General features: G+C 40.4%; 1 protein-coding gene across 1 annotated transcript; it reads right to left on the bottom strand.

The window, feature by feature from the left end:
• Positions 1-553: 553 nt before the first annotated feature.
• LOC127568169 (ATP-binding cassette sub-family B member 10, mitochondrial-like) lies at positions 554-19,250 on the bottom strand. The gene is made up of 13 exons (XM_052011599.1): positions 18,695-19,250; positions 16,214-16,417; positions 15,286-15,488; positions 14,048-14,182; positions 9,597-9,743; positions 7,773-7,908; positions 7,394-7,489; positions 5,800-6,009; positions 5,519-5,598; positions 5,141-5,321; positions 5,012-5,055; positions 4,689-4,723; positions 554-1,692 (listed from the first exon to the last, which is right to left on the bottom strand). The coding sequence occupies exons 1-13, from the start codon at positions 19,071-19,073 to the stop codon at positions 1,437-1,439; spliced, it is 2,106 nt and encodes a 701-aa protein (XP_051867559.1). The 5' UTR covers positions 19,074-19,250; the 3' UTR covers positions 554-1,436.
• Positions 19,251-21,819: the final 2,569 nt, after the last annotated feature.

The following is a 21,819-nucleotide window of genomic DNA, read 5'->3' as shown; positions in this document are numbered from 1 at the left end:
CAGATCTTTAATTTCTCCAGTAATTTTTATTTCATCACTTGCATTATTCCTCTGCTTCTCCAGCATTTCTGGAAGGTTTCTGCATCTTTTTCCATAAAGACATACACACAGTATTTATTTAATTTCACTGCTCTTTCCTTATTCCCAGTTATAAACTTTCCCTCTTCTTGCCATCAGGGTCCTTCATTTGCTCTTGTGAATGTTTTACTTTTTTTTTAAAACACTATTATTTAAATATAGTGCCCTTAAATTTGGCCCTTTTTCTTTCCTCCAAATCCTTGGGGACATAAAACTTCAACCCACATGACAAGTGAGCCTAACATCTGTGATAAATACGCCAATATAGACCATTATCAAGGCTAAAATTACCATGATTAAGAAGTTTGGCTCTTCCCTTGGACATGTAACTCGTGAGCTCTTTAACATAAAAGAGGGCTGAAAGTAGCATTCACCCATGCACTTCCAGATGATATTTGATCAAGATCCTCACACAGTATTACCCAAAAAATAGAATGCTATGATAATAAATGGACAGTGATACATTGGGTACAATAATTACTTGACATTAAAAGGCAAGGAACCAATGTTTTTTTTCCCCTGAATGAGTGCTCGAGCAGCAGATCAGCTTCCTAAGAGAAGACAATGGTAAGAATTATGTGGCTGGAATTGTTACAGTCTTTTAATAACACTTTTCTCTCATGTTCTTTTCTTTTTTAAAAAGAGGGAGGGGCTGGTGGGGCAATCAAGGGAAAACATTTGTGGGAAAAGGGTAGCTAAAAGAAAAATACTCCATTTACAAATTGTAAGTTGGTCATTTTTAATTTGCTGTAAAAATGCCAGAGCTGCAAGGATCACATGCCTGAACTTAATCTGTATGTATATTTATAAATCACCATGAGTGGAAAAAATTAAACATTTCTAATTAACTATAAACATAAGACCATACTTTTAAATTCCATAAAATACACAGAACTCTACATATTTCCTCAATGCTGAGTTTGATATCCTACTAATCACCTGGGGAAGTCACTTACCAACAATAGGCCTCTCCTACTGAGAGTCCAAAAAGTTATAAAATAGTGAATCATTTGTAGAAGGGCAACTTCAGCTATCAAAAAGTTTGCTTTCTTCTTTTCATCAAGGGCTCAGTGTTAAGATGTGACCCATGCAAAATAATGCCATGGTCCATCTACTCCTGTGAGATGAGTGGAATGTACTCTGGGGTGAAACATGTCTTTTGACTCCATGAAACAAAAACTATCATGTTTCTCCATCTACCCCAGTCTATAGAAGGGATTTGATATTCTCACTGTACAAAATCTACTTACCCATGCTGTCGTCAATCAGAACCCAAAGTGTTCATCTGTCACCTGGAATTGAGATTTTATTTTTTGGAAAAAGTGGTTTGGAGTGAAGTTATCAACATTTAGGCACATTTATACATTCAACACAAGTCTTTGAGTGTTCTGTAAAAAAGTCTGCTTCTCTACAAGTTTTCGAAACAATCCCTCAGAATTCATGAGCAGTTCGTGGTGTGAGCCACACTCGACAATCTTGCCCTGATCCAGGACAGCAACAGCATCAGCATTCTGAATGGTTGACAGGCGATGGGCAATGATCAGTACTGTTCTTCCTTCCATCAATCGATCCAAAGCTTCTTGCACCAAGTATTCATTCTGTGAATCCAGTGCACTGGGGTGAAAAAGAAAATTAAAGGTGAACCAAAAACAGAAGATAATGTAAATTCTCAAGACGTCGGGCAGCATCCAAACAGGCACTTTCAGAGTCATGCAGTATGGAACAGGCCCTTTCAGCCTACCAAGTCAATCAAGCACCACTTGCACTAATCGTGCATTGATTCCATTCTATTTTCCTGATATTCCCCTCAACTTTCCTCAAATACTACCACTCACCTCCACATTAGGGATAATTTACAGAGAACAATTACCCATTATCACCATTTACCCTGGCAACTTGGAGCAGTGCTTTTGGAGATTTTAAGGTTGACCATCTATCAGAATTGAGATATTACAGTTAAATAAAACTTTCTGAAAAATTATGGATCTGAACCTAAGCATCTTTCTTGAAATAATCCTGCCCTACCAACAATTTCCACCATTTTCTGCTTTTATTGTAGTTTTGCAGCATCTGCAGTATTGTAATTAAAGTGAATTGTTTATTATGATTACACTGAAATGTGAAATGAGACAACTGAGAGCAAGTTACAACTTTGGAATTTTTTTTGCTGTCAATCAAGCCATGGAGTTATAAAAGTGTTTCAGATATCTAAATTGCCAAAACATTAAATCCTTATTTAACTGCCTGCTTTCTTCCATACACCAGAAATTTATTGAATCAAAATATATTCAAGTCAGGGAAATGAAAATGTTCATTCCAACATCACTCAAGAATGTCACATGGCCAGGCACAGAAATGACGATGCCCACAATGTTTTTGCCTTTATATAGCCAGAAGTTTGGAAGCAGTGAGAATGTGCTCAGGGTTTTGCTCATCCCAAATTTCAAAAACGAAATATAATCAAAGCATTTGAAAGTAGAATTAATCAAATCATATATTGCAGATCAGAAGTAGTTCACCTTACTCCCAATCAAAACGACTGGAAACAGTCAGAAAATTATTTCCCAAGAACTTTTCCTTCAATATATTACTGGGAAACAATGTGGAGAATGTAACCTCGCCCAAACAGGCTTTGCTTCATCTGCACTGCACTCCCACGAATTTTGCTGTCCCCGATTCCACAAGCTTGCTGGGCAACTACTTTCTGCTCACTGACCAATGAACTCTTTGCAACTGTGACCAAATGAATCTTCATCAACCTCTTTACACCTTTGACACAATCAATGCAGAAAAATTGAAGTAGACTATTCAGAACCTGGGTTTCAAATCTGACATCAAGATAATTTTTGGATGACAGATTTGTGCAAATTAGTGGGCAGGCACGGTAGTGTAGCGGTTAGCGCAACACTATTATAGCGCCAGGGACCTGGGTTCAATTCCAGCCGCTGTCTGTAAGGAGTTTGTACGTTCTCCCCGTGTCCATGTGGAGTTCCTCCGGGTGCTCCGGTTTCCTCCCACATTCCAAAGACATACGGGTTCGGAAGCTGCGGGCATGCTATGTTGGTGCCAGAAGCGTGGTGACACTTGCGGGCTGCCCCCAGAACACTTTACGTAGATGTATTTTGATGTATGTGACTAATGAAGATACCTTATCTCAAATACTAACATCATCCTTCAACTTACCTGCTGCTGAAATTCTGATCCCCTTCTCAATTATCTCCAAAAACAATTGTTCCAAAGCATTCCTGGCTAGATTCTCTTATTACTTCTAAACCTGAAATCATTCAGTGCACCACTGGCCATGTCCCAACATCCAAGTTATCCATCAAATTGTATTTACCAACCTATCCTTGCTCCTGGTTAGATAAAATTATCAGCCATGAGGGTTCTGTGGATGGGGAAGAGTCAATCACCAGCAGATGTTGGTTGGTAGACTAATGAGATAAAGGCTACGATCAAGGGAAGACAACCTGGCCAGCCACCAGAAGTCGTACTTTACTGAATCACTGGCAGATTGACTCCCAAGACAATTGTGATACACGTTTTCAAAATACTCCATTGGCTTACCCATGATTACATTCAATGTGCTGCACACTCACCATCCAAAGTATCTGCACATCTCATTCTGGTTTCTATCATTCTCTGATTTAATTGCTCCCACTTTTGGTGTCCAAGACTTCAGATACCACAGGCCCTGAGCTCCAGAATTCACTCCCTAAAGCTCTTATTTTCTCTCTCTTTTCAGATACTCCACAAAACATATTTCTTTCACAAACCTTTTGGTCCCCCAGACTAATAGTTCATTTTGCAGATCATTATTAAATTTTGTTTAAAAATATTCTTGGGAATTGCCTTGTTGTTTTGCCATGCTTGAAGCAAAATAGAAATACAAATTGTTTTTAACTGATGTTATCACCTTACAGCCATCTAACAGCACTGCATATCAACTTTCATGTTTCTCATGACATAGGAGGCCATTCAACACATCAGCCATGCCTGCTCCATCATCCAGCTTGCACTGGCTCCATGCATTCAGTAAGGCTCTTGCATCCAAGTGCACATTTTAGCCACCCCACCCCATTTTCCGGGCAAGCAGGAGCCAAGTATCCAACAATACTTTGTTCATTATTAAATAAACTAATCCATGCCCTCTGAACCAGTCCCTCTTTCCATCTTGAACTCACATCTATGAATGTTTTCAATTTTGGACATCAAACACCTTGCCAGAAAAGAGGGATTCCACTATCCACATCCTGATCTGCTCTAATGTTTAATGGTTCCATATTTCTGTGCAACCACTTCAAATTACTAATTTTGGATTTATAGTACAGTCCTTCCACAAGCTCCTGAATCAGTACATGCTTGCCTGAAGCCATTTTCTTCACCAGTAGACCCCTAATTTATTCAAAACCTGTCCTCTCCCCAAACCCCTCAAGTGTTCATTGATTCAATCTCTTTGACCTCTTCTTTAAACATGGGGGCACAATACAAATGAAAATTATTTTAATTCATTTTCTTTTGTCAACTGTTGCAAAGTAAACAAACCAAAAGAGAATTTTTTTTTAAAAAACAACTTGCCAGCAAGATCACAGGGTAAAGCCCGCACTCACCTAGTGGCTTCATCTAGCAATAGAATTTTAGGATTCTGAAAAAAAAACCAGAAGTAAACAAAAGCAAATCAGTTAACTCTCTCAGTATTGAATACACAAGAAATTGAGATATCTGCAAGCAAACGGGTATGTCACCAACAGGGTTAATACCTTAATTCTTCCATTCACTTGAACAATTAGAGATAAAGTTAAAAGTGAGACATGGAATTGATGAGATTCAAGTTATTCAGAAGTTTAGATAAGTTTTGACTTTTAAAAGATCCGAACAGGGTGGAAATCTGTTACATGGAACTTGTTTCTGTTTAAAGGACGATGATCCTTACCTTCATCAGAGCTCGAGCAATTGCAACCCTTTGCTTCTGGCCACCTAGGAGGATACAAAGGTTTAAAGCTACTTTCAACACAATCTCACAGCAAGCAATAACCTAGATAGCACAGCCTAGTTAGCTCACCTGAGAGCAAGACACCTTTCTCCCCAACCACTGTTTGAAAGCCTTCAGGGAAGCTGCAGATGAACTCATAAGCATTTGCAATTTTGGCAGCCTTTTCAATGTCTTCCATCGTTATATTGGAGTCCTTGGTGGCACCATAAGCAATATTCTCTGCAATCGAGCAGGAGAACAGAATGGGCTCCTGAGAACCAAAAACGTACTTAACATCAAAAAAACTCATTGTGAACCTACCCAATGTGCCCCTGCCCATCACCAACCTTACTTGTTCCACTACCCAACACACACCCAACCCCAGCTCCTTCTCTACCCAGTTCACTCTTCTACTCTGCTACGTTCTTAGTTTATTTGTACCCAATCTTCTCAAAACACCAGTTTTACCTGATTCACCACTCCAATGTTTTCACGTAACCAGTGTGGATTGAGGCTGCGAATATCATGGCCATCAACAGTAACAGTGCCTAAAATGGAAATATTGTAATTACTTAATTACTGTTTTATGCCATGGACTTCCACTGCTCATTGTGTTATTTGCAGTACACTGCAGGAGAGATAGCAATGGCAGACAAGTTAATTTACCCCCCCCAACCAAATCAGGATTTCTCCAGATAATGGGCTAGAATAATTATCATTTAAAACTTCCAATTATATTCCAAACTTACCCAAAACTGGATCATACAGACGAAGCAACAGGGACACCAATGTTGATTTTCCAGAGCCACTGAGACCGACTACAGCCATCACAGAGCCCGCTGGGATAGACAGATCTAGCCCACTGAATATATCAATTTCCTGGCGGGTTGGATAGGCAAACTGGACACCACAGAACTCAATGGCCCCTTTAAACTCCTCTGGTAGCAAAACCTTGCCCTCTAAAATCAAAATCAGAAGCAGATATTTTTAGTAAATTGAAAACCAGATATACAAGTGGCACAGATTCTAAAATCTGTATTTAAATTAGAAATAAACACTTAAACCTTTAGCACAAGTTTAACATCCCAAAGGAGACTGAACTAAGGTACCAAGCTCTGCCCCTTTCCACACCACCCAATTCCACCCACCAGCAGCCAACCCCCTAGCCAAGAGAACCCAAACTACAGCTCACATACACTATGCAAAAAACAACTTGAATACCTAAAGCTGGTGCTGAAAGTAGCACTTCCCTCTTCCTTGCAAGTACACTGCGAGTTGTTATTGATGTATATAGAACTCTGGTCAGACCACACTTGGAGTATTGTGTTCCGTTCTGGTCGCCTCATTATGGAAAGGATGTGGAAGCTTTAGAGAGGGTGCAGAGGAGATTTACCAGGATGTTGCCTGGATTGCAAAGCATGTCTTATGAGGATAGGTTGAGCGAGCTAGGGCTTTTCTCTTTGGAGAGGAGGATGAGAGGTGACTTGGTAGAGGTATACAAGATGATAAGAGGCATAGATCAAGTGGACAGTCAGAGACTTTTTCCCCAGGGCGACAATGGCTAACACGAGGGGACATAATTTTAAGGTGATTGGAGGAAGGTATAAGGGGGATGTCAGGGGTGTTTTTTTTTATTTTATTCCTTTTTATTTATTTATTTATTTATTTATTTATTTGCACAGAGAGTAGAATGCACTGCCGCCATAGGTTGTGGGGGCAGATACATTAGGGACATTTAAGAGACTCTTAGACACATGAATGATAGAAAAATAGGGGGCTATGTGGGAGGGAAGGGTTAGATAGATCTTAGAGCAGGATAAAATGTTGACACAACATCATGGGCCAAAGGGCCTGTACTGTGCTGTAGTGTTCTATGTTCTATGTATATTGGGATCTGAGCTTTAATTATTAACAACACTTTTAAACTTGTCCATCACTTTTAGGAGACTTCAATTATTGAGCAAAGCACAACTCCATTGACACAGTGCAAGTCTCAACACTGCTCCAGGTACTGGCTAGCTGGCAAAATTGATGCATCTGCTGTATTTCCAAGGATCCATGCTGCTAATTCTATTTTACTGGTCTCCATGTTGTACACTTGACACACCCATCAATATGACATTTCATCTGCAACGTTACTGCTGATTTTTGCACATCAGTTTCCATATCTTATCACGTATCTGCTCACTATCATCATTGAAAGAAAAGGATTCAAGCACGCCCCCACCCCCCGACCCTTCCTGAAGGCTGCCGGTGGTGAGAATGGGGAGCAAAAGAGGCATCCAGTGACTGATGAACATCTACATACAGCATTTGAGCGAAAAAATTCACACAGTAACTTACCATTGAGTGGCATTGCTGGTTTCCTTTCAAGTAGTTCCCATAGCCGGCTCCCTGCTCCAAGTCCCTTCATTAAAGCCGAATAGAAAGAGCCAAGGCCTGGAAAAAGGATCAGATTGAAACTAGCAGTACCAAATACAATCCCATATTCAAAACAAATAAATATGTTAATCTTCACTTACAATTCCACACAGCTGATCATTTTATGCACAAAGCAAAGCCAGTCCTGTGACAATTACAGTTGCCAATTGTTAACCTTCCTCTTCCCAGTGTTTCCTTTCCCTCCTCCTGTTGCCCGTGACCCCATCAATAAACACTAGTCTTGCCCATATTCAGAAAACACTTAATGTTAAGCAAAGTGCAATTAAATTAGTAAGTTTACCTCCAATACTTATTCCCACCCAGAAGGCATACATCATAAAGGAGGTGAGTTCTCCCACTGTCATGTGGGCTTCACCCATCATCAGGCCTCCCTTGTAGAGGACTGAGAGAACAATCAGGTTTCCCGTCAGTCCAGTCTGGAAAGATAAAAATAAACCTGGATCAATATCAGTTTTCTCACCTCACTCACAATCAGAAATGTGTGGCACCTGGCAGTATATGTCACCCATGGTCTGAGGAATAAAAGGGTCACCTGAAAAACTGTACCAGGTGACTGATACCTATGGGCGAAATCCACTGGCCAACATTCAGGAATGATACCAAGATGAGAGATAAACAAAGCAAGAGAGAGCACGAGGACAAAACAAAATGCACAGGACGTGTTGAGGACAGAACATGTGCATAGCTGTCAGCTAATAATCAACCCAAGGTGACTGCTAGGATAAAGGCTGGCTTACTACCGGTCTAGGATTTTAAAATTGACTAACATTTCTCCTTTGCATTCAAAGCTTCGCTGCATCATCTGATAAAACTTTGATGCATGTTCAGATCAGTGTGACAAAAGCCCATTGATGTAAGCACTAAGGAAGGCTGATTAAGTGACTGCAGACACAATGAAATTTTTAACGTGGTCAGATAGTGGAAGCAAAAGGTAAGGGAAGGTGGGGGGACAATGAGGTTCAAAAGAAAACAAATCAATGCACTGAATCCAGGCCGAGGAAAGGGTTAGGATGCTTTCTGAAGACTTGGTGTATTTCCAAGATTGCCTGCTTTGCCCAGATAAATGCTTTGTGCAACATACGACTCTGGACAATCCACTGCAACTGTAATAGGATGAAGACATTTGCTGAAACCAGATATACACAGACTATTTTTGCTGCCCATCAGCTGATGAGCAGCAGCTAAAGACTTTGAAGCACATAAACACTGAAGTGCCAGCTCAGGTCGTTGATCTCAGCATGCTCAGCACATCATTCACAAATTAGCTTAGTGTCAGTGATTAACCAACTATTTTAAATAAATCAACTCTGGTCTTGTGCATCATTTGGATAGGTAGACTAAACAGAATGGGAAAATAAGCAAGCAAAAGAGGATTTGTTTATTATTTGAGTTTGTTTTCAAGTTTCAAATTTGCATCTAAGTTTAAGCACATAAATAATATGTGGCTCGAGATTTGCCCTGCCTCTGACATTTGGTAACCTTTACTCCAATCTACATCATGCACTGTCATTAATATGACAATGAAATTCTCCCCATACACTCCAAGTCAGAAGCTACTGTGTTTGGTAATCTTTCAATTGATTTCCTCAGAGTTAATGAATTCAGTGAAGCACATAATACTGCAAACACTAAAACCATTAGAAAAAAAAGTTTACCATTGTAGAGGAGGTTCATATCATGCACAAGGCAGACTAATTCAATGCTGCTGCTTTCAAAACAGCCCAGCAGGGAGATGCTGGTACTTTTAATGCAGGCCATCTTTCAAGCTTTCTCATTGGCACAAAAAAGAAAGTCTTGCAGCAGTTGTATCATAGCTTAGCACTCTGGTTGGGAACTACTTTCTATGAAGCATGGAACTATCCGATATTGACACTTGCTGCAACATATGATATAACATTACTTGCTGCTGCTTTTTCAGTTTGCTCACTGAATTTCCAAATCAAGCTGACAGAAACTTTATTCTGTTGCAATTCAGGAAAAGAAAAGTCATGTGGTGTTATCCGAGGTTGGGGGAATGGTGGCCAATATATAGAACTTAGTGCATTAACTGTACAAAAAAACGGCAAAAGGTAATAAACCCAAATCCTGATATGATTGTACTTACTGCCCCATAAAACCCTGCCCGGGCCACTGCTTCTTTCCTGGCAAGCTGTAGCACATGGCTGATTTTGTTCATGTACATCTGCAGCTCCGAGTCCTCTTTGGCAAAGGCACGGACAGTCCTTATATTTCCAATGCGCTCTTCAGCAAGCTGTGAATGGAAAGTCAAGGTCACTGTAGACACTAAAAAAAAATCTGATCATTAGCCAGCTCCAGTCATCTCCATACAAAGCATGCTACATGGATTCAGTTTTTGATCTGCACAGTTAGCTATTTCAATTAAAGCAGTGGGAGAGCTTTTCAGTCAGTCTAAGAATTGTGAGAAGGGTAGAGGGGAAGCCTAGAGTCCTGTGACCATCATCTATTCAGCAACCCCAATGGCAAGTACATGATTGCTGGCGCAAAACTAAGACCAAGGGTCCAAAGGTGTCCCAACAAGCTGGAAATAATTTAATCTTTTAGTGGAACCTTTCACTAGCTGAAAGAAAATGGAGGAAAAAAATTGAAGCCAGCAAGATGACACTGTCATTCCATTCTAATACCAGGCTACAGCAAATACATTGGGGATCTCATCAGAAAATAGATAATTTTCTCATTTTTGCTACTTTGGAAAAAGTTTGGGATTAGTGCAATATATGCCAGTTAGATATGTGAATATAATAAATATCAACATTATACGTTTCATTAAGTAATTATACTTTACCCGTATTGTGAAGTGTCACCTGTGATTAGTTATTGTGGAAGATTTCATTTTTTGTGAATTTTTGAAGGAGACAATCTTCCAATTTTGATCATGAAATGAGGTGCAATGGATACTTTTAGTCTGGCACAGAGGAACTTGGAAAACAACATTTACGAAACAGCCGTTTCTATTCTCATTGAACAAAAAGCATAATTTAGATAAGTGTCATTGTCAATTTAAAGCTCAGAACAAAAACTGAATTGCAATATTATTTCCCTCAGCTTTTTATATCAAACATCCTATAATTTTACCAAGTCATCAAAAGCCCAGAGTTCTCAGTCACGTTTCTCCATCTTCTTTCTTGAAGCATGCATCCACTTGGGATCCTTAGTACATTAGTATATACAAGAAAGCCAGTACATTATTCTTCTTCTTAATGGGCAAGTCATCAAAACTTTTGCAGGAAAAGAAGTTGCATTTATAAAGTTGATTTTACGAGCTTAGAATATCCCAATTTTTGTTGCACTGTGATTGTTCATGCTGCAATTGCTCAGAAACCTGTTACTCAAGGAGCAACGTAACCGCAACAAGCAACATTAGTTGCAGGAAAAATGTTAGTCAGGTCATCACAGAGCACTTTCCTGCTCTTTGAATGGTAGCAGTCGTCCATCTGAGAGAGCAGATGAGGGTTTCTTTCATGTCCCATCTGAAAGACTGCAATTCAAGAATGCAGCAATAGGCGCATCTTTTGCCTTAGTCTCTTGCAAAGGGACATAATGACACATTACACAAAAGGTGAACCTTTTTCAGAACCATTTAGCTCGTGGTTCAAGTTGAGTGAGGAACAAAGTGGCTGGTTGTGCTGTTGCCTCACAGTTCAAGTCCAATCATAGCCTCCTGTGCTGTCTGGGTGGAGTTTGCATGTTCCCTCAGTGGATGAATGAGTTTCCCCGAGGTGCTCCGGTTTCCTCCCACATCCCAAAAATCAAGCTGGCTGGTTAATTAATTGATCACTGTAAATTGCCCCTTGTGTGGGCCAGTAGTAGAATCCTTGAGGAGTTGAAGCAAATGTGGGGGAGAGTGTTACATGGAAATTAGTGGGGAGACAGAATTGCTCTGTGGGGCAACGTAGCCTCTGATGTTGTAAGGAAATATGGCACCAGGCTCAAGGACAGCTTCTATTCCACTGTTACGAGACTATTGAACGGTTCCCTAGTATGATAAGCTGGACTCTTCACCTCAATCTACCTTGTTATGACCTTGCACTTTATTGTCTGCCTGCTCTTTCCCTGTAACTGTAACACTATTCTACATCGTTATTGCATTCCCTTATACTCCCTTAATGCACTAATGTGATGAAATGATCTGTATGGATGGCATGCAAAACAGATTTTTTCCCACTGTATCTTAGTACATGCGACAATAACAAACCAATTTAAAGCAAACTGTGACTTTTACTGGCAATCGAGACAGAACAACCAGGAGTTCAGTTTCAGAGGAAACGGGCCAAGACTGCGCCGAATCTTACAGCACAGAAACAGGCTCTTTTGGCCCACGTTGACTGTGATGCCCATCTATGCTAATCCAACTTGTCTGTATTTGGCCCATATCCCTATCTAATCCTCAGATCCCACCTCTCTGCTCATACATGTGCCCTCTAATGCTAGACTCCCCTGCCTTGGGAAAAAGACGGTGAATATCTATTCTGCACTCATGTCCCTCCGTGCATCAACACTCCCAAGGTCCCTGCCATTTACTCTTCAAGTCCTACCAGAATTTCACTTTCCAAAATGCATCATCTTACTTGTCTAGATTAAATTCCATCTGCTCTCACACCATACATCTTCCCAGCTGATCCATGAGCCACTGTATCCTTATGTTTTTTCTCATGTTGTCTGCAAACTTAGCAACAAATTGTTGCTGACAATTGCTTTCATTCCAAATAACAGCAGCTTGATTGATTTCTCAATTGTGGACATAAAGGGAGCACAGAGTGCTACCATGATCATGCAACTTTAATCATTTTGAACACACATTGTAAAGTAACTTAAGGTCCATCATTTACTAAATTGCTTTAAATGTTCTTTTTCACTGAGTATAGAGGTTAAATCCAAGGCTGGATATCAAGCCTTGGTGGGTCCGGCCCTGAAATGAGAGGGAGCTGGCAACTGGGAGGTTATAGATAAGCCTGTAACTTACTCCAATACAATGGACCCGCCTTGACCAAACCGAAGTTTTCAACCACTGAGCAATTTTTTTTTTAAAAAATCAGCAGTGTTGCAACAACATTCTCTGGATCTACTAGTTAAGTTTTTTTTCCCTGGTCTGGCGGAATTTGTTTGTTCTTTAAGGTTTGGCTTCAGAATCACAAACAAAAGGTTAGCTAGGGGTACAAGACAGTTAAAAGCTATTCTGGCCATCTTCTAATATAAGCATATTAGATGGCCAATATTGAGAAGGATTTCATGCCTTTCAGGTAGGAAGGCAAGAGTAACACAGCCTGACATTTTTTTTAAAAAAAGTTTGAGACCAATGGCACCAATGAAGTTTGAAGCATGCACCTCATAAACAGAAGAATTCTTGGAGTACAAGGTTTATCTAGTTTGTCTTATACCATCCTGCTAATCACATGATGCAAAAATAATGGGATTCTTAATTAATCATAGCAATCACTCTCCCTTGGTCCAGAAGAAACCCAGATTAAAAAAGGAGAGGAAATCCCTGGTAGGTCCAAGGTGTCCAATACCTCCTGATCATTCTACACTCACCATCTCAGCTGCTCATTTATTAGATCCCAAAATCTTTGCATAAATTAAATTTAATTGTATAAATATGAGTCACTAGCATTTCACAATTTGTAGTTTCATCATAATTACTTACTCATTGAAATGTTTCTGCACATTATTTTTGAATTACCCCCACTCAAATATAGGCCATAACAAAGTTTACTTATTTTCTTCACCATCTGTAATCCAATAATAATCCCATGGCTCATTCATATTTTCCCTCTCCATTAAATTGGAGAAGAGCTCTGTGGAAAAGAAAATGGCATGGGATTGATTGGTTCTGATTGAATCAGAGGATAAACCTGCTGTGAATATTAAATAATGAAGATAGTGAAGCATTTACTGGCCTTGTCAGAGAGATCCAGGGAAAGAACACAGCAGGTAGATCCTTTGGTTTTATCACCTGTATGCACTTAACACCTAATCGCCCTCCAGATGTGGTGACAAGGCCATATTTGCTGCCCAATTCAAAATGGTCAGGACTAGAGTTGGATGTAAACTTTGAATTCTTCATGCAAAGCTTGACTGTCTTATGGACTTCCAGACAGTATAATCATTCTGATCGCAAGAGGAAACCCTATGCAAGTGTATCTAGTCTCTCCCTACAGTCCCTTTTTAGTTCTTTCAGGCACAGTATTCCAAATCAGATCAAGTTATGCAAGAAAAAAAAACTCCCATCACTTTCTGTTCTTTGTTTTCTGACTACTGTCCTGTCTGTTATTGTCTGTCCTTTTCTCCCTCAAAACACTAAAATTCCTTTAAAATAAAACCCTCCCTTAGAATAAAGGAAAATAATCCCAGTTTTTAATGATCCAAAGACAAAAGCTCAATCAACATTTCTGGCAAATGCTGCTTCCCATGATGAACAAGCTGTTAGATTTCTAGAAAGATGAACAAAGGTGAGGAATAAGGGCCTTTCTGTTTGTCTCTATCCTGAATCATGTTGTCTCCCTGTACCTAGAGACGAAACAATACACAACACTTTACCTGTGTAGCACCAGCTAGTGAATCCTGGGTCACTCCAGCAAGCTTGCGAATGTATCGTCCGTAAAACACTGCTAATGCGGCAACTGGGGGAACAATGCCCAGGACAAACATGGCCAGCTTAGGTGACACCCAGAACTATTCACAAGAAACAATGAATAATTAAATTGGCAACAAGCACTTAATGGCATTCCAAATTTTTAAAAGTTAAATTTTAATCACATCAGTCTAAAACAATAAACATTAATGATGGATGAGATGGCGTGTTCAGTGAAGCATAAATAAGCATCCTGTTCCTTGACAGCAGTTTAACTTTTCACTGCGTTCCTCACTGGGTCTTTGAAAGTTTAAGCCACCTGCAATACAGGTCACATTTTATAGCCTATTTAACCAGTCTCACAAATCAGTAAACAAGAGACTTGCCTATTGATCCATTTCATGGAAATTACAACTATATTTAGATTTCGTCTTGTTTTAATTCAGTCCGATAATATTAAGATGCATTTCAGAAATAAAACAGGGAAAGCTGGAAGTACTCAGGAGCATTAATGGGTGGAGAAACAGTTAATATTTCAGGTCACTGGTCTTCCATCAGAAGTGCTGAACTATAGTATTTTTCATTTTTATTTCAGATTTCCAGCATCTGCAGTGATTTCCTTAAGAGCCTTACTACTCATCATAAATGGTGCAAAATCTTCATTTTATCCACTTGGATACACATTATCCCCAACTTTAAAAACATATAGTTAAAGTTAACAAGCAAGGAGTTGGAAGGGGTTATGTGAGGGGGGGAGTGGAGAAGAGGTGGGAGGATCTTCTGTGATGCCTTGCACAGCATAATAGCCAACTAGTAATCACAGTCCCGAACGGGACTATTGAAATTAATGGAACTGTTGTTTGTGGGAGTTCCCGGCTTCAGATGAGAAGGGCTGGAGGCAGGAAAGAGGGGCAGAGGGCCCTGCAGAGCAGCAAAAGCACTTTGATTTATCAGAAGAGCTGCATACTACTATATGGAACCCTTGAACATTTATGTCTCAGACAGCTGTTGTTCAACAGATACTGTAGAACCAATGGCTTTAAATTCACATTTCACAATATAATTAATGCAGAATGTAGATTTCTTCAACTCAAAATTTCACAAAATAAATTTATTTAATATATTCCAAATACTATCGGGTAGATTTAAGCAATGTAAAAAAAATAACAGCACGTTCCTTGGGCCTATCCCCACCTTCACGCACCATCATGCCAACACCAGCTGATGCCTGGCCCACAGCTCTTAGCCCATCAGACAAGTTCTCGGTGACTGAGTGCCCAAGCACGACAGCATCAGATGAAAGTCGGTTTATCAGCTCTCCTGTGCTGGTCTTATCGAAAAACCCAACCTCCTGACCAAGAATCGAAGAAAATAATCTTCCCCTCAAGCGTCTGACAATATGCTGCCCTGTAATAAATACACAAATTAGGCCAATCAACTGACCTGTGTAAAATAGCGAATGAATTAGAATTAGAATGAATGCCACAGTTAGACACAATTTGGGAAATCTCATCCTTTCGTGCATTTTTGTAATTCATCAGTTGACAAGCAACTAATCCACTACTTGTCTTTTTTTTAAACTTTGTCTTGTTTTACTGTGAACAGCTGTCATACTGCTTTGGCAAGGAACTACAGAGTTTGTTCACCCTCTTTATTCTGCTCTCAGTGTCTAACCATAACAACCTGCATATATATTGTGCTGGTGTACCTCTAAAGCTGTCTTAAACCACAGTAGCACACGAGGATTCTGACTTGAGGCTCTCCAATTTCTCAGTCCCTTTGGCCTTCATCTAACTGTTTCTTCAATCCATACTTACAAAAAAAATAAGCATTCTGTCCCCACCCATTGACCCCCACTATAAAAAATTATTAGGAATAGTTATGGGAAATCGATTAGAAGTATGCAAAGAAGAAAAGAATAGAAAGATACATGAAAAGGGTGAGAGGAAGAAGAACTGGTACCATAAGGAGCAAAAACCCAAAGTGAACCAAATACCTAATTTCTGTGGTTAAATTCAATGTACTGTTGTATTTGTAGGCTGTCATTGCATTGTAGGTAGTTTCTGGGTCTACCTACATGTACTTCAGATACATACATCATCTACAGGTTATGCAATCATATCTTTGTTCACCTGAGATCTGCATGAGGTAGACACGGGCACCATTGGCAGCAGCTCCACAAAGAAAGATGCCACTTAGTACAGCACAGAGTGAAGTCAAGCTCGTAGTAACATCACCTCCTGCAGGATTTGTGTAAATGGTATCGATAACCTTTCCGAGAAAGAATGGTGCAGACATGGTCACCATGCTGGACACACCTAGAAAGCCCACAGCAGCTGGAGAAAGAACATAATGCACGGCTGTAGATATCAGAGTAATACAATGGCAGATCGACTGAACTGCTAAGATAAAGGAACAGACTAACTGACCACATATAACAGAGAGCAAACTTCAAAAGTGGACTGGGAGAAAACTCCAAATTCAATTACATGTTCTTTAACACATTCACCAGAACGACTAGATCCAGAGTTGCTTTTCAAAAATGGGATAGGACAAGAGAAAAAAAAATGATAGAGAAAGAAGCAATTTTTCTAGAGAGCTAGCTCTGGTGTGAATGGCCAATAGGAATCACTTCTTCATACAAAAGTTAATGCAAGTCTCAAACTCTCTCCTCCAAGAAAGCCATCAAGGATGGAGGTGTCAGGCAGAGAAGGATAGGTTAGTTAATTCTTTTAAGGTGAAAGTATTAAAGTTACAAAACTGAAACAAACAGCTGCAGATCTGTCACGATGCAATTGAATAACAGACAAGTTGCAGAGCTGAATGGACTGCTCTTACTTAGTTCCTATGCCTCCTGTGCCACAAAGTTGTCAGTAAAAGAAAGTTTAAAGGCAAACTGGTTATGATTTGTCTTTCAGTATCCTGCAACTTCATACCTTAATCACAAATTGAATACCATGTTAAATAAGAGCAAAATTAGAAAACTCAAATAAAATTCAATATAATTGAGTAATATAAAAAATGTGCCATTTTGTGCTCTGATCTCCGTCTAAAGTTAGGAACTGGTTATTGTTTGAAAACTGAAAAAATTCAATGAACTCAAAGTGGTGCTCCTGTCATTCGTTACACATTCCACCAACCGCTCTCACAAGCTGCAGTTAGAGATAAATAACATATTAGAGAGAGATATGATGGGGTTTGAAGCCCCCTTATCACACTGCCACATGACATTTTTGAATAAACTGCAGCTGAAGCACATGACTGGAAATTAATATCAGTCTTTGCTGAAAGCAGTGTGATAGCTTACAATTCATATATCTGTTTTAATGTGCTGCTTAGAAAAAAAAGTTAAATCAAAAATGCTGCAAGTATTTAGTAAAACAGGGATCATCTATGAAGAAAAACAGTAAAATGTTTCAGATCTGTTTCAGAGAAATAATTAACCTTTCATCAAAAAAAAACATTATTCTATAATTTCAGATTTTTTTTTCCTATTTAACGTGATCTCAAGTTCATAATCAACATTTAAATTAATGGGACTATATCTTAATCTACATTTGAAACAAGTCACTCTTTGCCTTATTTCTTCCCAACTTGATACCATCAAACATCTTCACTGCTTCAAGAAAGAAGTTTGCTGGAGAAAGACAGTAAGTTCAGCCAAAAGAAGTCAATTCTGGCCTCTTGACCATTGCTCCCCAGTTAACCACTTATTTCCTTCTTTGCCTCAAAAAAAATGGCAAGATGGAAAACAGCAAGCCTATCAGCCCTCAACAGTTTACATGGCAGAATAAATTTAAGCAAATAGGGTTCCTAGACTGGCTTTAATGTCAAAAATCAGAACAAAACTGATCAAACCAAAGGAGATGCGAGAGATTCCCAAAAAACTAAATAATATCAGGTTACATTGATAAATGAGGCACAGGGATTTACGGAAGAAATTACAAATGTAGGAATGAGAAGCTGTTGACATGACTGCAAGTGAAGTAGATTTAACCCAGAGGCCACAGTTGTTGCAGGTCTTGAAGGTGGAGGGCAGAAAGTGCAAGAGCAAGAGAGCAAAATGTTAAATGATATAATAGTGGTAGTAACTGTAATTTGGACAAAAATGAATCAACCTGGATTTGGAAATAGAAAGTTATAAGAAACTAATCGAGTTGAGGTTTAGAAAGAGGTTATGAGCATTGTAGGCAAGGGGAGATGTTTGAAAAACAGGTGGTGATAATGAGAATGGTGGGAAAAATATAGAGGCCATGGTGTTCGAAGAGAAATTTTGAAAATGAGGCGTGGCTTGTTGAGGAGGATGAGAGATATTGGGAGAGATGATTGGAATGAGCATGTCCTGGGTGAGTATCGGCGAAACTGGGGGAAATTGGGAGATGCACCGAGTCCTAATCAACGCCACTCGCCCCAGATCACCAGCAACTCAGGACTGTGGTCAAACTCTCTGCGGCGCCGGCGGGCAGAGTGACTCGGCAGCCCGGAGCCGGCGCTCCTCCCCGCACTCCTTCCTCATCCGGAGAGACCGGTACCAGGGCCCGACCTCCCGGCCCTGCTCTGAATGAACCTGGCCGCTCTTCCCTTCCTCTGGGGGACGGGGCACCCGGTCTTACCTGCCAGCGGCCACCGCTGCGGGTAGGCTAGAGCCAGCAACCTCTTGACATCCGCGGCTGCAGGTCCAGCGCCGGCCCGGTGCCGCTCAGTCTCCCGGCCCGCGTCCTGTTTCTGCTGCCGCCCGGGCACGGCCTCGGCACTGCTCAGGAGCGGCGGCCGATGCTTGGTTGCCGACGGCGGAGACCCGGCGCTGAAGCTGCGCCGAAGCACGGCGAGGTCGCGGTTACCATGGTCACGGCCGCTGGGCTCAGGCCAGACTCGCCGGGCTGCGCGCCTCTCGTACCAGCAGCACCGAGTCAGCAAAGCGGTGGCGGTCGCTTGCAAGCCGGGTCTCTGCAGCGCGACGTGGCGCTGCAACTGCAGAATCCGGCACGCCATTCGGTGGAACTATAAAAACCCAAACTTAATCTCGGTGTCTGAGTGAAAAGACCCCAGCGCGATGCAGAATCCACGCCCCTAACATTGCTCCGCGGGTCCAGGAACTCCAACAGTTGCCCTCCTATTCGGTTGAGCGCAAAAGTCACTGCCTTTATTGTATCGGATAGAAGTTGCGCCGCCCCCAACCGGTCACAGTAGAGTTTAAACAAACCCACAGTAGCCACGCATTGCACATTGCATACTCTTAAAGCTAGAACTCATAATCTCAAAGCTATAAATAAAACGATTAAGACAATGAAACAATTCTAGACCAGTCGTTCTCTATACACCATGCTGATCGTGTTTTATTTATACATTGTTTTATTTCAGTTTGAAATTTTATAAAACTAATCCCAAACTTAAAAAACCGCAGGAATCCCTACTGGTAGAGCTCTATGTACTCCCCAGAGTACCAACCATGAGGATTAGTTTCTAACGAGGGAACAAAGACTTTGCAGGATGTTGTTTATATTTTTCAGAATTTTTATATGGTTTAAATCGTATCCACGATGCCTCCAGCTGGGTGGAATTCAGTAATTCAGGGAACAGCGTTTCAGGTGATTATCCTGGCAATTCATTTCCCTATAGCAGAGAACTTCGCTGTAATTTTCAGCAGGGAAACCATCTTGATTGATTTGTTTTTCAGCTGACGTGACTTTTCAAATTTATGGGTCTCAGGCACAAGAGCAAACAATTATTCGCTATGGAATGCAGTCAAGCACATTCGCATCTTTTCCCTTGAGGTGTGGAGTTTGCAATCAAAAACACCATGCATTTGCTTTAATAAGCTTTTGCCTGTCTGAGGAAAGGTGTTTGATCATCCAGACCTCAAATCAAGCATAAAACTTACCGTCAACAAAGCTGCCATGATCCCAATTCTCCTGTGCACTTGAGACATTGACAATCCAACAGCATGCAATCCAAAACTAGTTGTTACCTACACTTCAACGAAAGTCTCCAACTCCACTTACAGGATAAGCAAACCAGAATAAATATCTCCAACATCAATTCTCTAATTATGCATCTGGTCAGTTTGTTTGCATACCCAAGAACAAGCGACTCCCAAGGTAGGCAGTCAACTCTGAGCTTCAACACAATTACCAGGATAAAAGTAATTCACGAATGTTCCATTGAAAATTTTCAACAATCCCACCGATGCATGGGAATACCTGATCCACAACTACTCAAAATAGAGGATCCAGGAAGGCAGTGACAGAGTTCCCTCATCAGGAACTTGCTGAAGCTTAGTTAAAACAGAAAGAATGCACCTCCAATACAACCTACCCACCTGTGAAGCAGCATATCTGACAATATGCTGATTTCACATTGGCCTTTTCAGTTACCCCTGGACCCAAAGAACTGGAGTGGAATCCCCAGGGACTGCCCAAGAAGAATGAGAACAAATGTTTGCTGTGTTAAATATTTCAGGTCTCAAGTTATACAGTTTAGATACCAATTCAAAAATATACAAACTGAAAAAAATGAGTTGCATGATTCCCTCATGTTTCTCACACACAACTGAACCAGGAATACTGGGGCACAAATCAAATTCTTTAACCCATTTACAAAAATCCCATTTTTATTCTCCCCACATTCCCACCAACTATCCCCCACAGTCAGGGCAATTTACATTGTTCAATTAACCAAACAACCTTGAGGTGTGGGAAGAAACCAGCGTACCCAGAGAAAATCCATGTCGTCACTTGGAGAACATGCAGACTCCACACAGACAGCACCGGGCATCAAGATTGAACCCAGGTCACTCAAGTTGTGAGGCAGCAGCTACATTAGCTGCATCATTCCCAATATGGATGAACTTGGCCCAATTATAATTTTTCCAAAAGCATACAAAAATCAGAAATTTGACTTGAAGCAAGGAACCAGAGCTTTGAACTCTCCAGAAAACATTAAACAAATTTTTTTGAGTACCAAACCCTAGAATCAGAAAAGGCAATGAGCAATGGTTTGGCCCCTGCCATTAAAGTCAGATGACTTACTTCTTCGAAGTATATACTGTTTTTCTTCATCTGCTGCTGACCCTCAGTGACATCATCACAGATAAGGCCAGATTCCACAGGTACGACCTAGTAACAGGCTGGTAATACCCAGCTCTAACTTTCCAATTTTCTCAGCTAGTTTTTTGATTGATTAATCAACAAGTTACTACAGAAGCCAAATTACCTGTCATTTTTGATCCCACTCTGATTTCCATTGGCCTCCAGCAGCAAATTACTTGCTGGGATTCTCAGCACAGAGAGACAGTCAACAATCTTGACTATTAACTCCTTTTCATCTCATCAGCTTCAACCTTCAGATAAGATGCTGTACCAAGACTCAGCCACCAATATCAAAATTCTTGTACAAGCTCCTGTCACTTCAAATTTAACTTTTTTTTTTGCCATTTCACATCCATTGTTCAAACCTCAGCTATCCAAATCCTGTCATTGCTGGCTCTGCAACACAACATTAAATTTGAAATCATTTTACATCCACCCTCTCTCCAGTCCTGACACAGGCTGTTATGTATTAAACCTTGATCCTCACTATTCTAACATCAACTCCTCTTATTTTGATTTTCTCCCCATGTTTATGAAAATATCAGGCATTAGCCATTAACATAGAATTTCATTTGTGATGTTGTACAATTTATCCTTTTATCTCCCCTCTCTAAAATGTCATATATTTACTAACAGATATCCTAAAAAAT

Source organism: Pristis pectinata, chromosome 3 (assembly GCF_009764475.1).
Source record: "Pristis pectinata isolate sPriPec2 chromosome 3, sPriPec2.1.pri, whole genome shotgun sequence".
Classification (NCBI taxonomy): Eukaryota; Metazoa; Chordata; class Chondrichthyes; order Rhinopristiformes; family Pristidae; genus Pristis; species Pristis pectinata.
This window is presented reverse-complemented; position numbering and strand designations above follow the sequence as displayed.

Bases quoted from the DNA above. Each gene is read 5' to 3' on its own strand.
- LOC127568169 (XM_052011599.1), bottom strand. From the start codon at position 19,073: ATGGCGTGCCGGATTCTGCAGTTGCAGCGCCACGTCGCGCTGCAGAGA. The intron at 14,183-15,285 runs GTGCGTGAAGGT...TCTTGTGAATAG, and splicing joins CAGCTGGTGTTGGCATGATG to TTCTGGGTGTCACCTAAGCT. The intron at 5,599-5,799 runs GTAAGTTTGGAA...TTTCCATTTTAG, and splicing joins TCTGTATGATCCAGTTTTGG to GCACTGTTACTGTTGATGGC.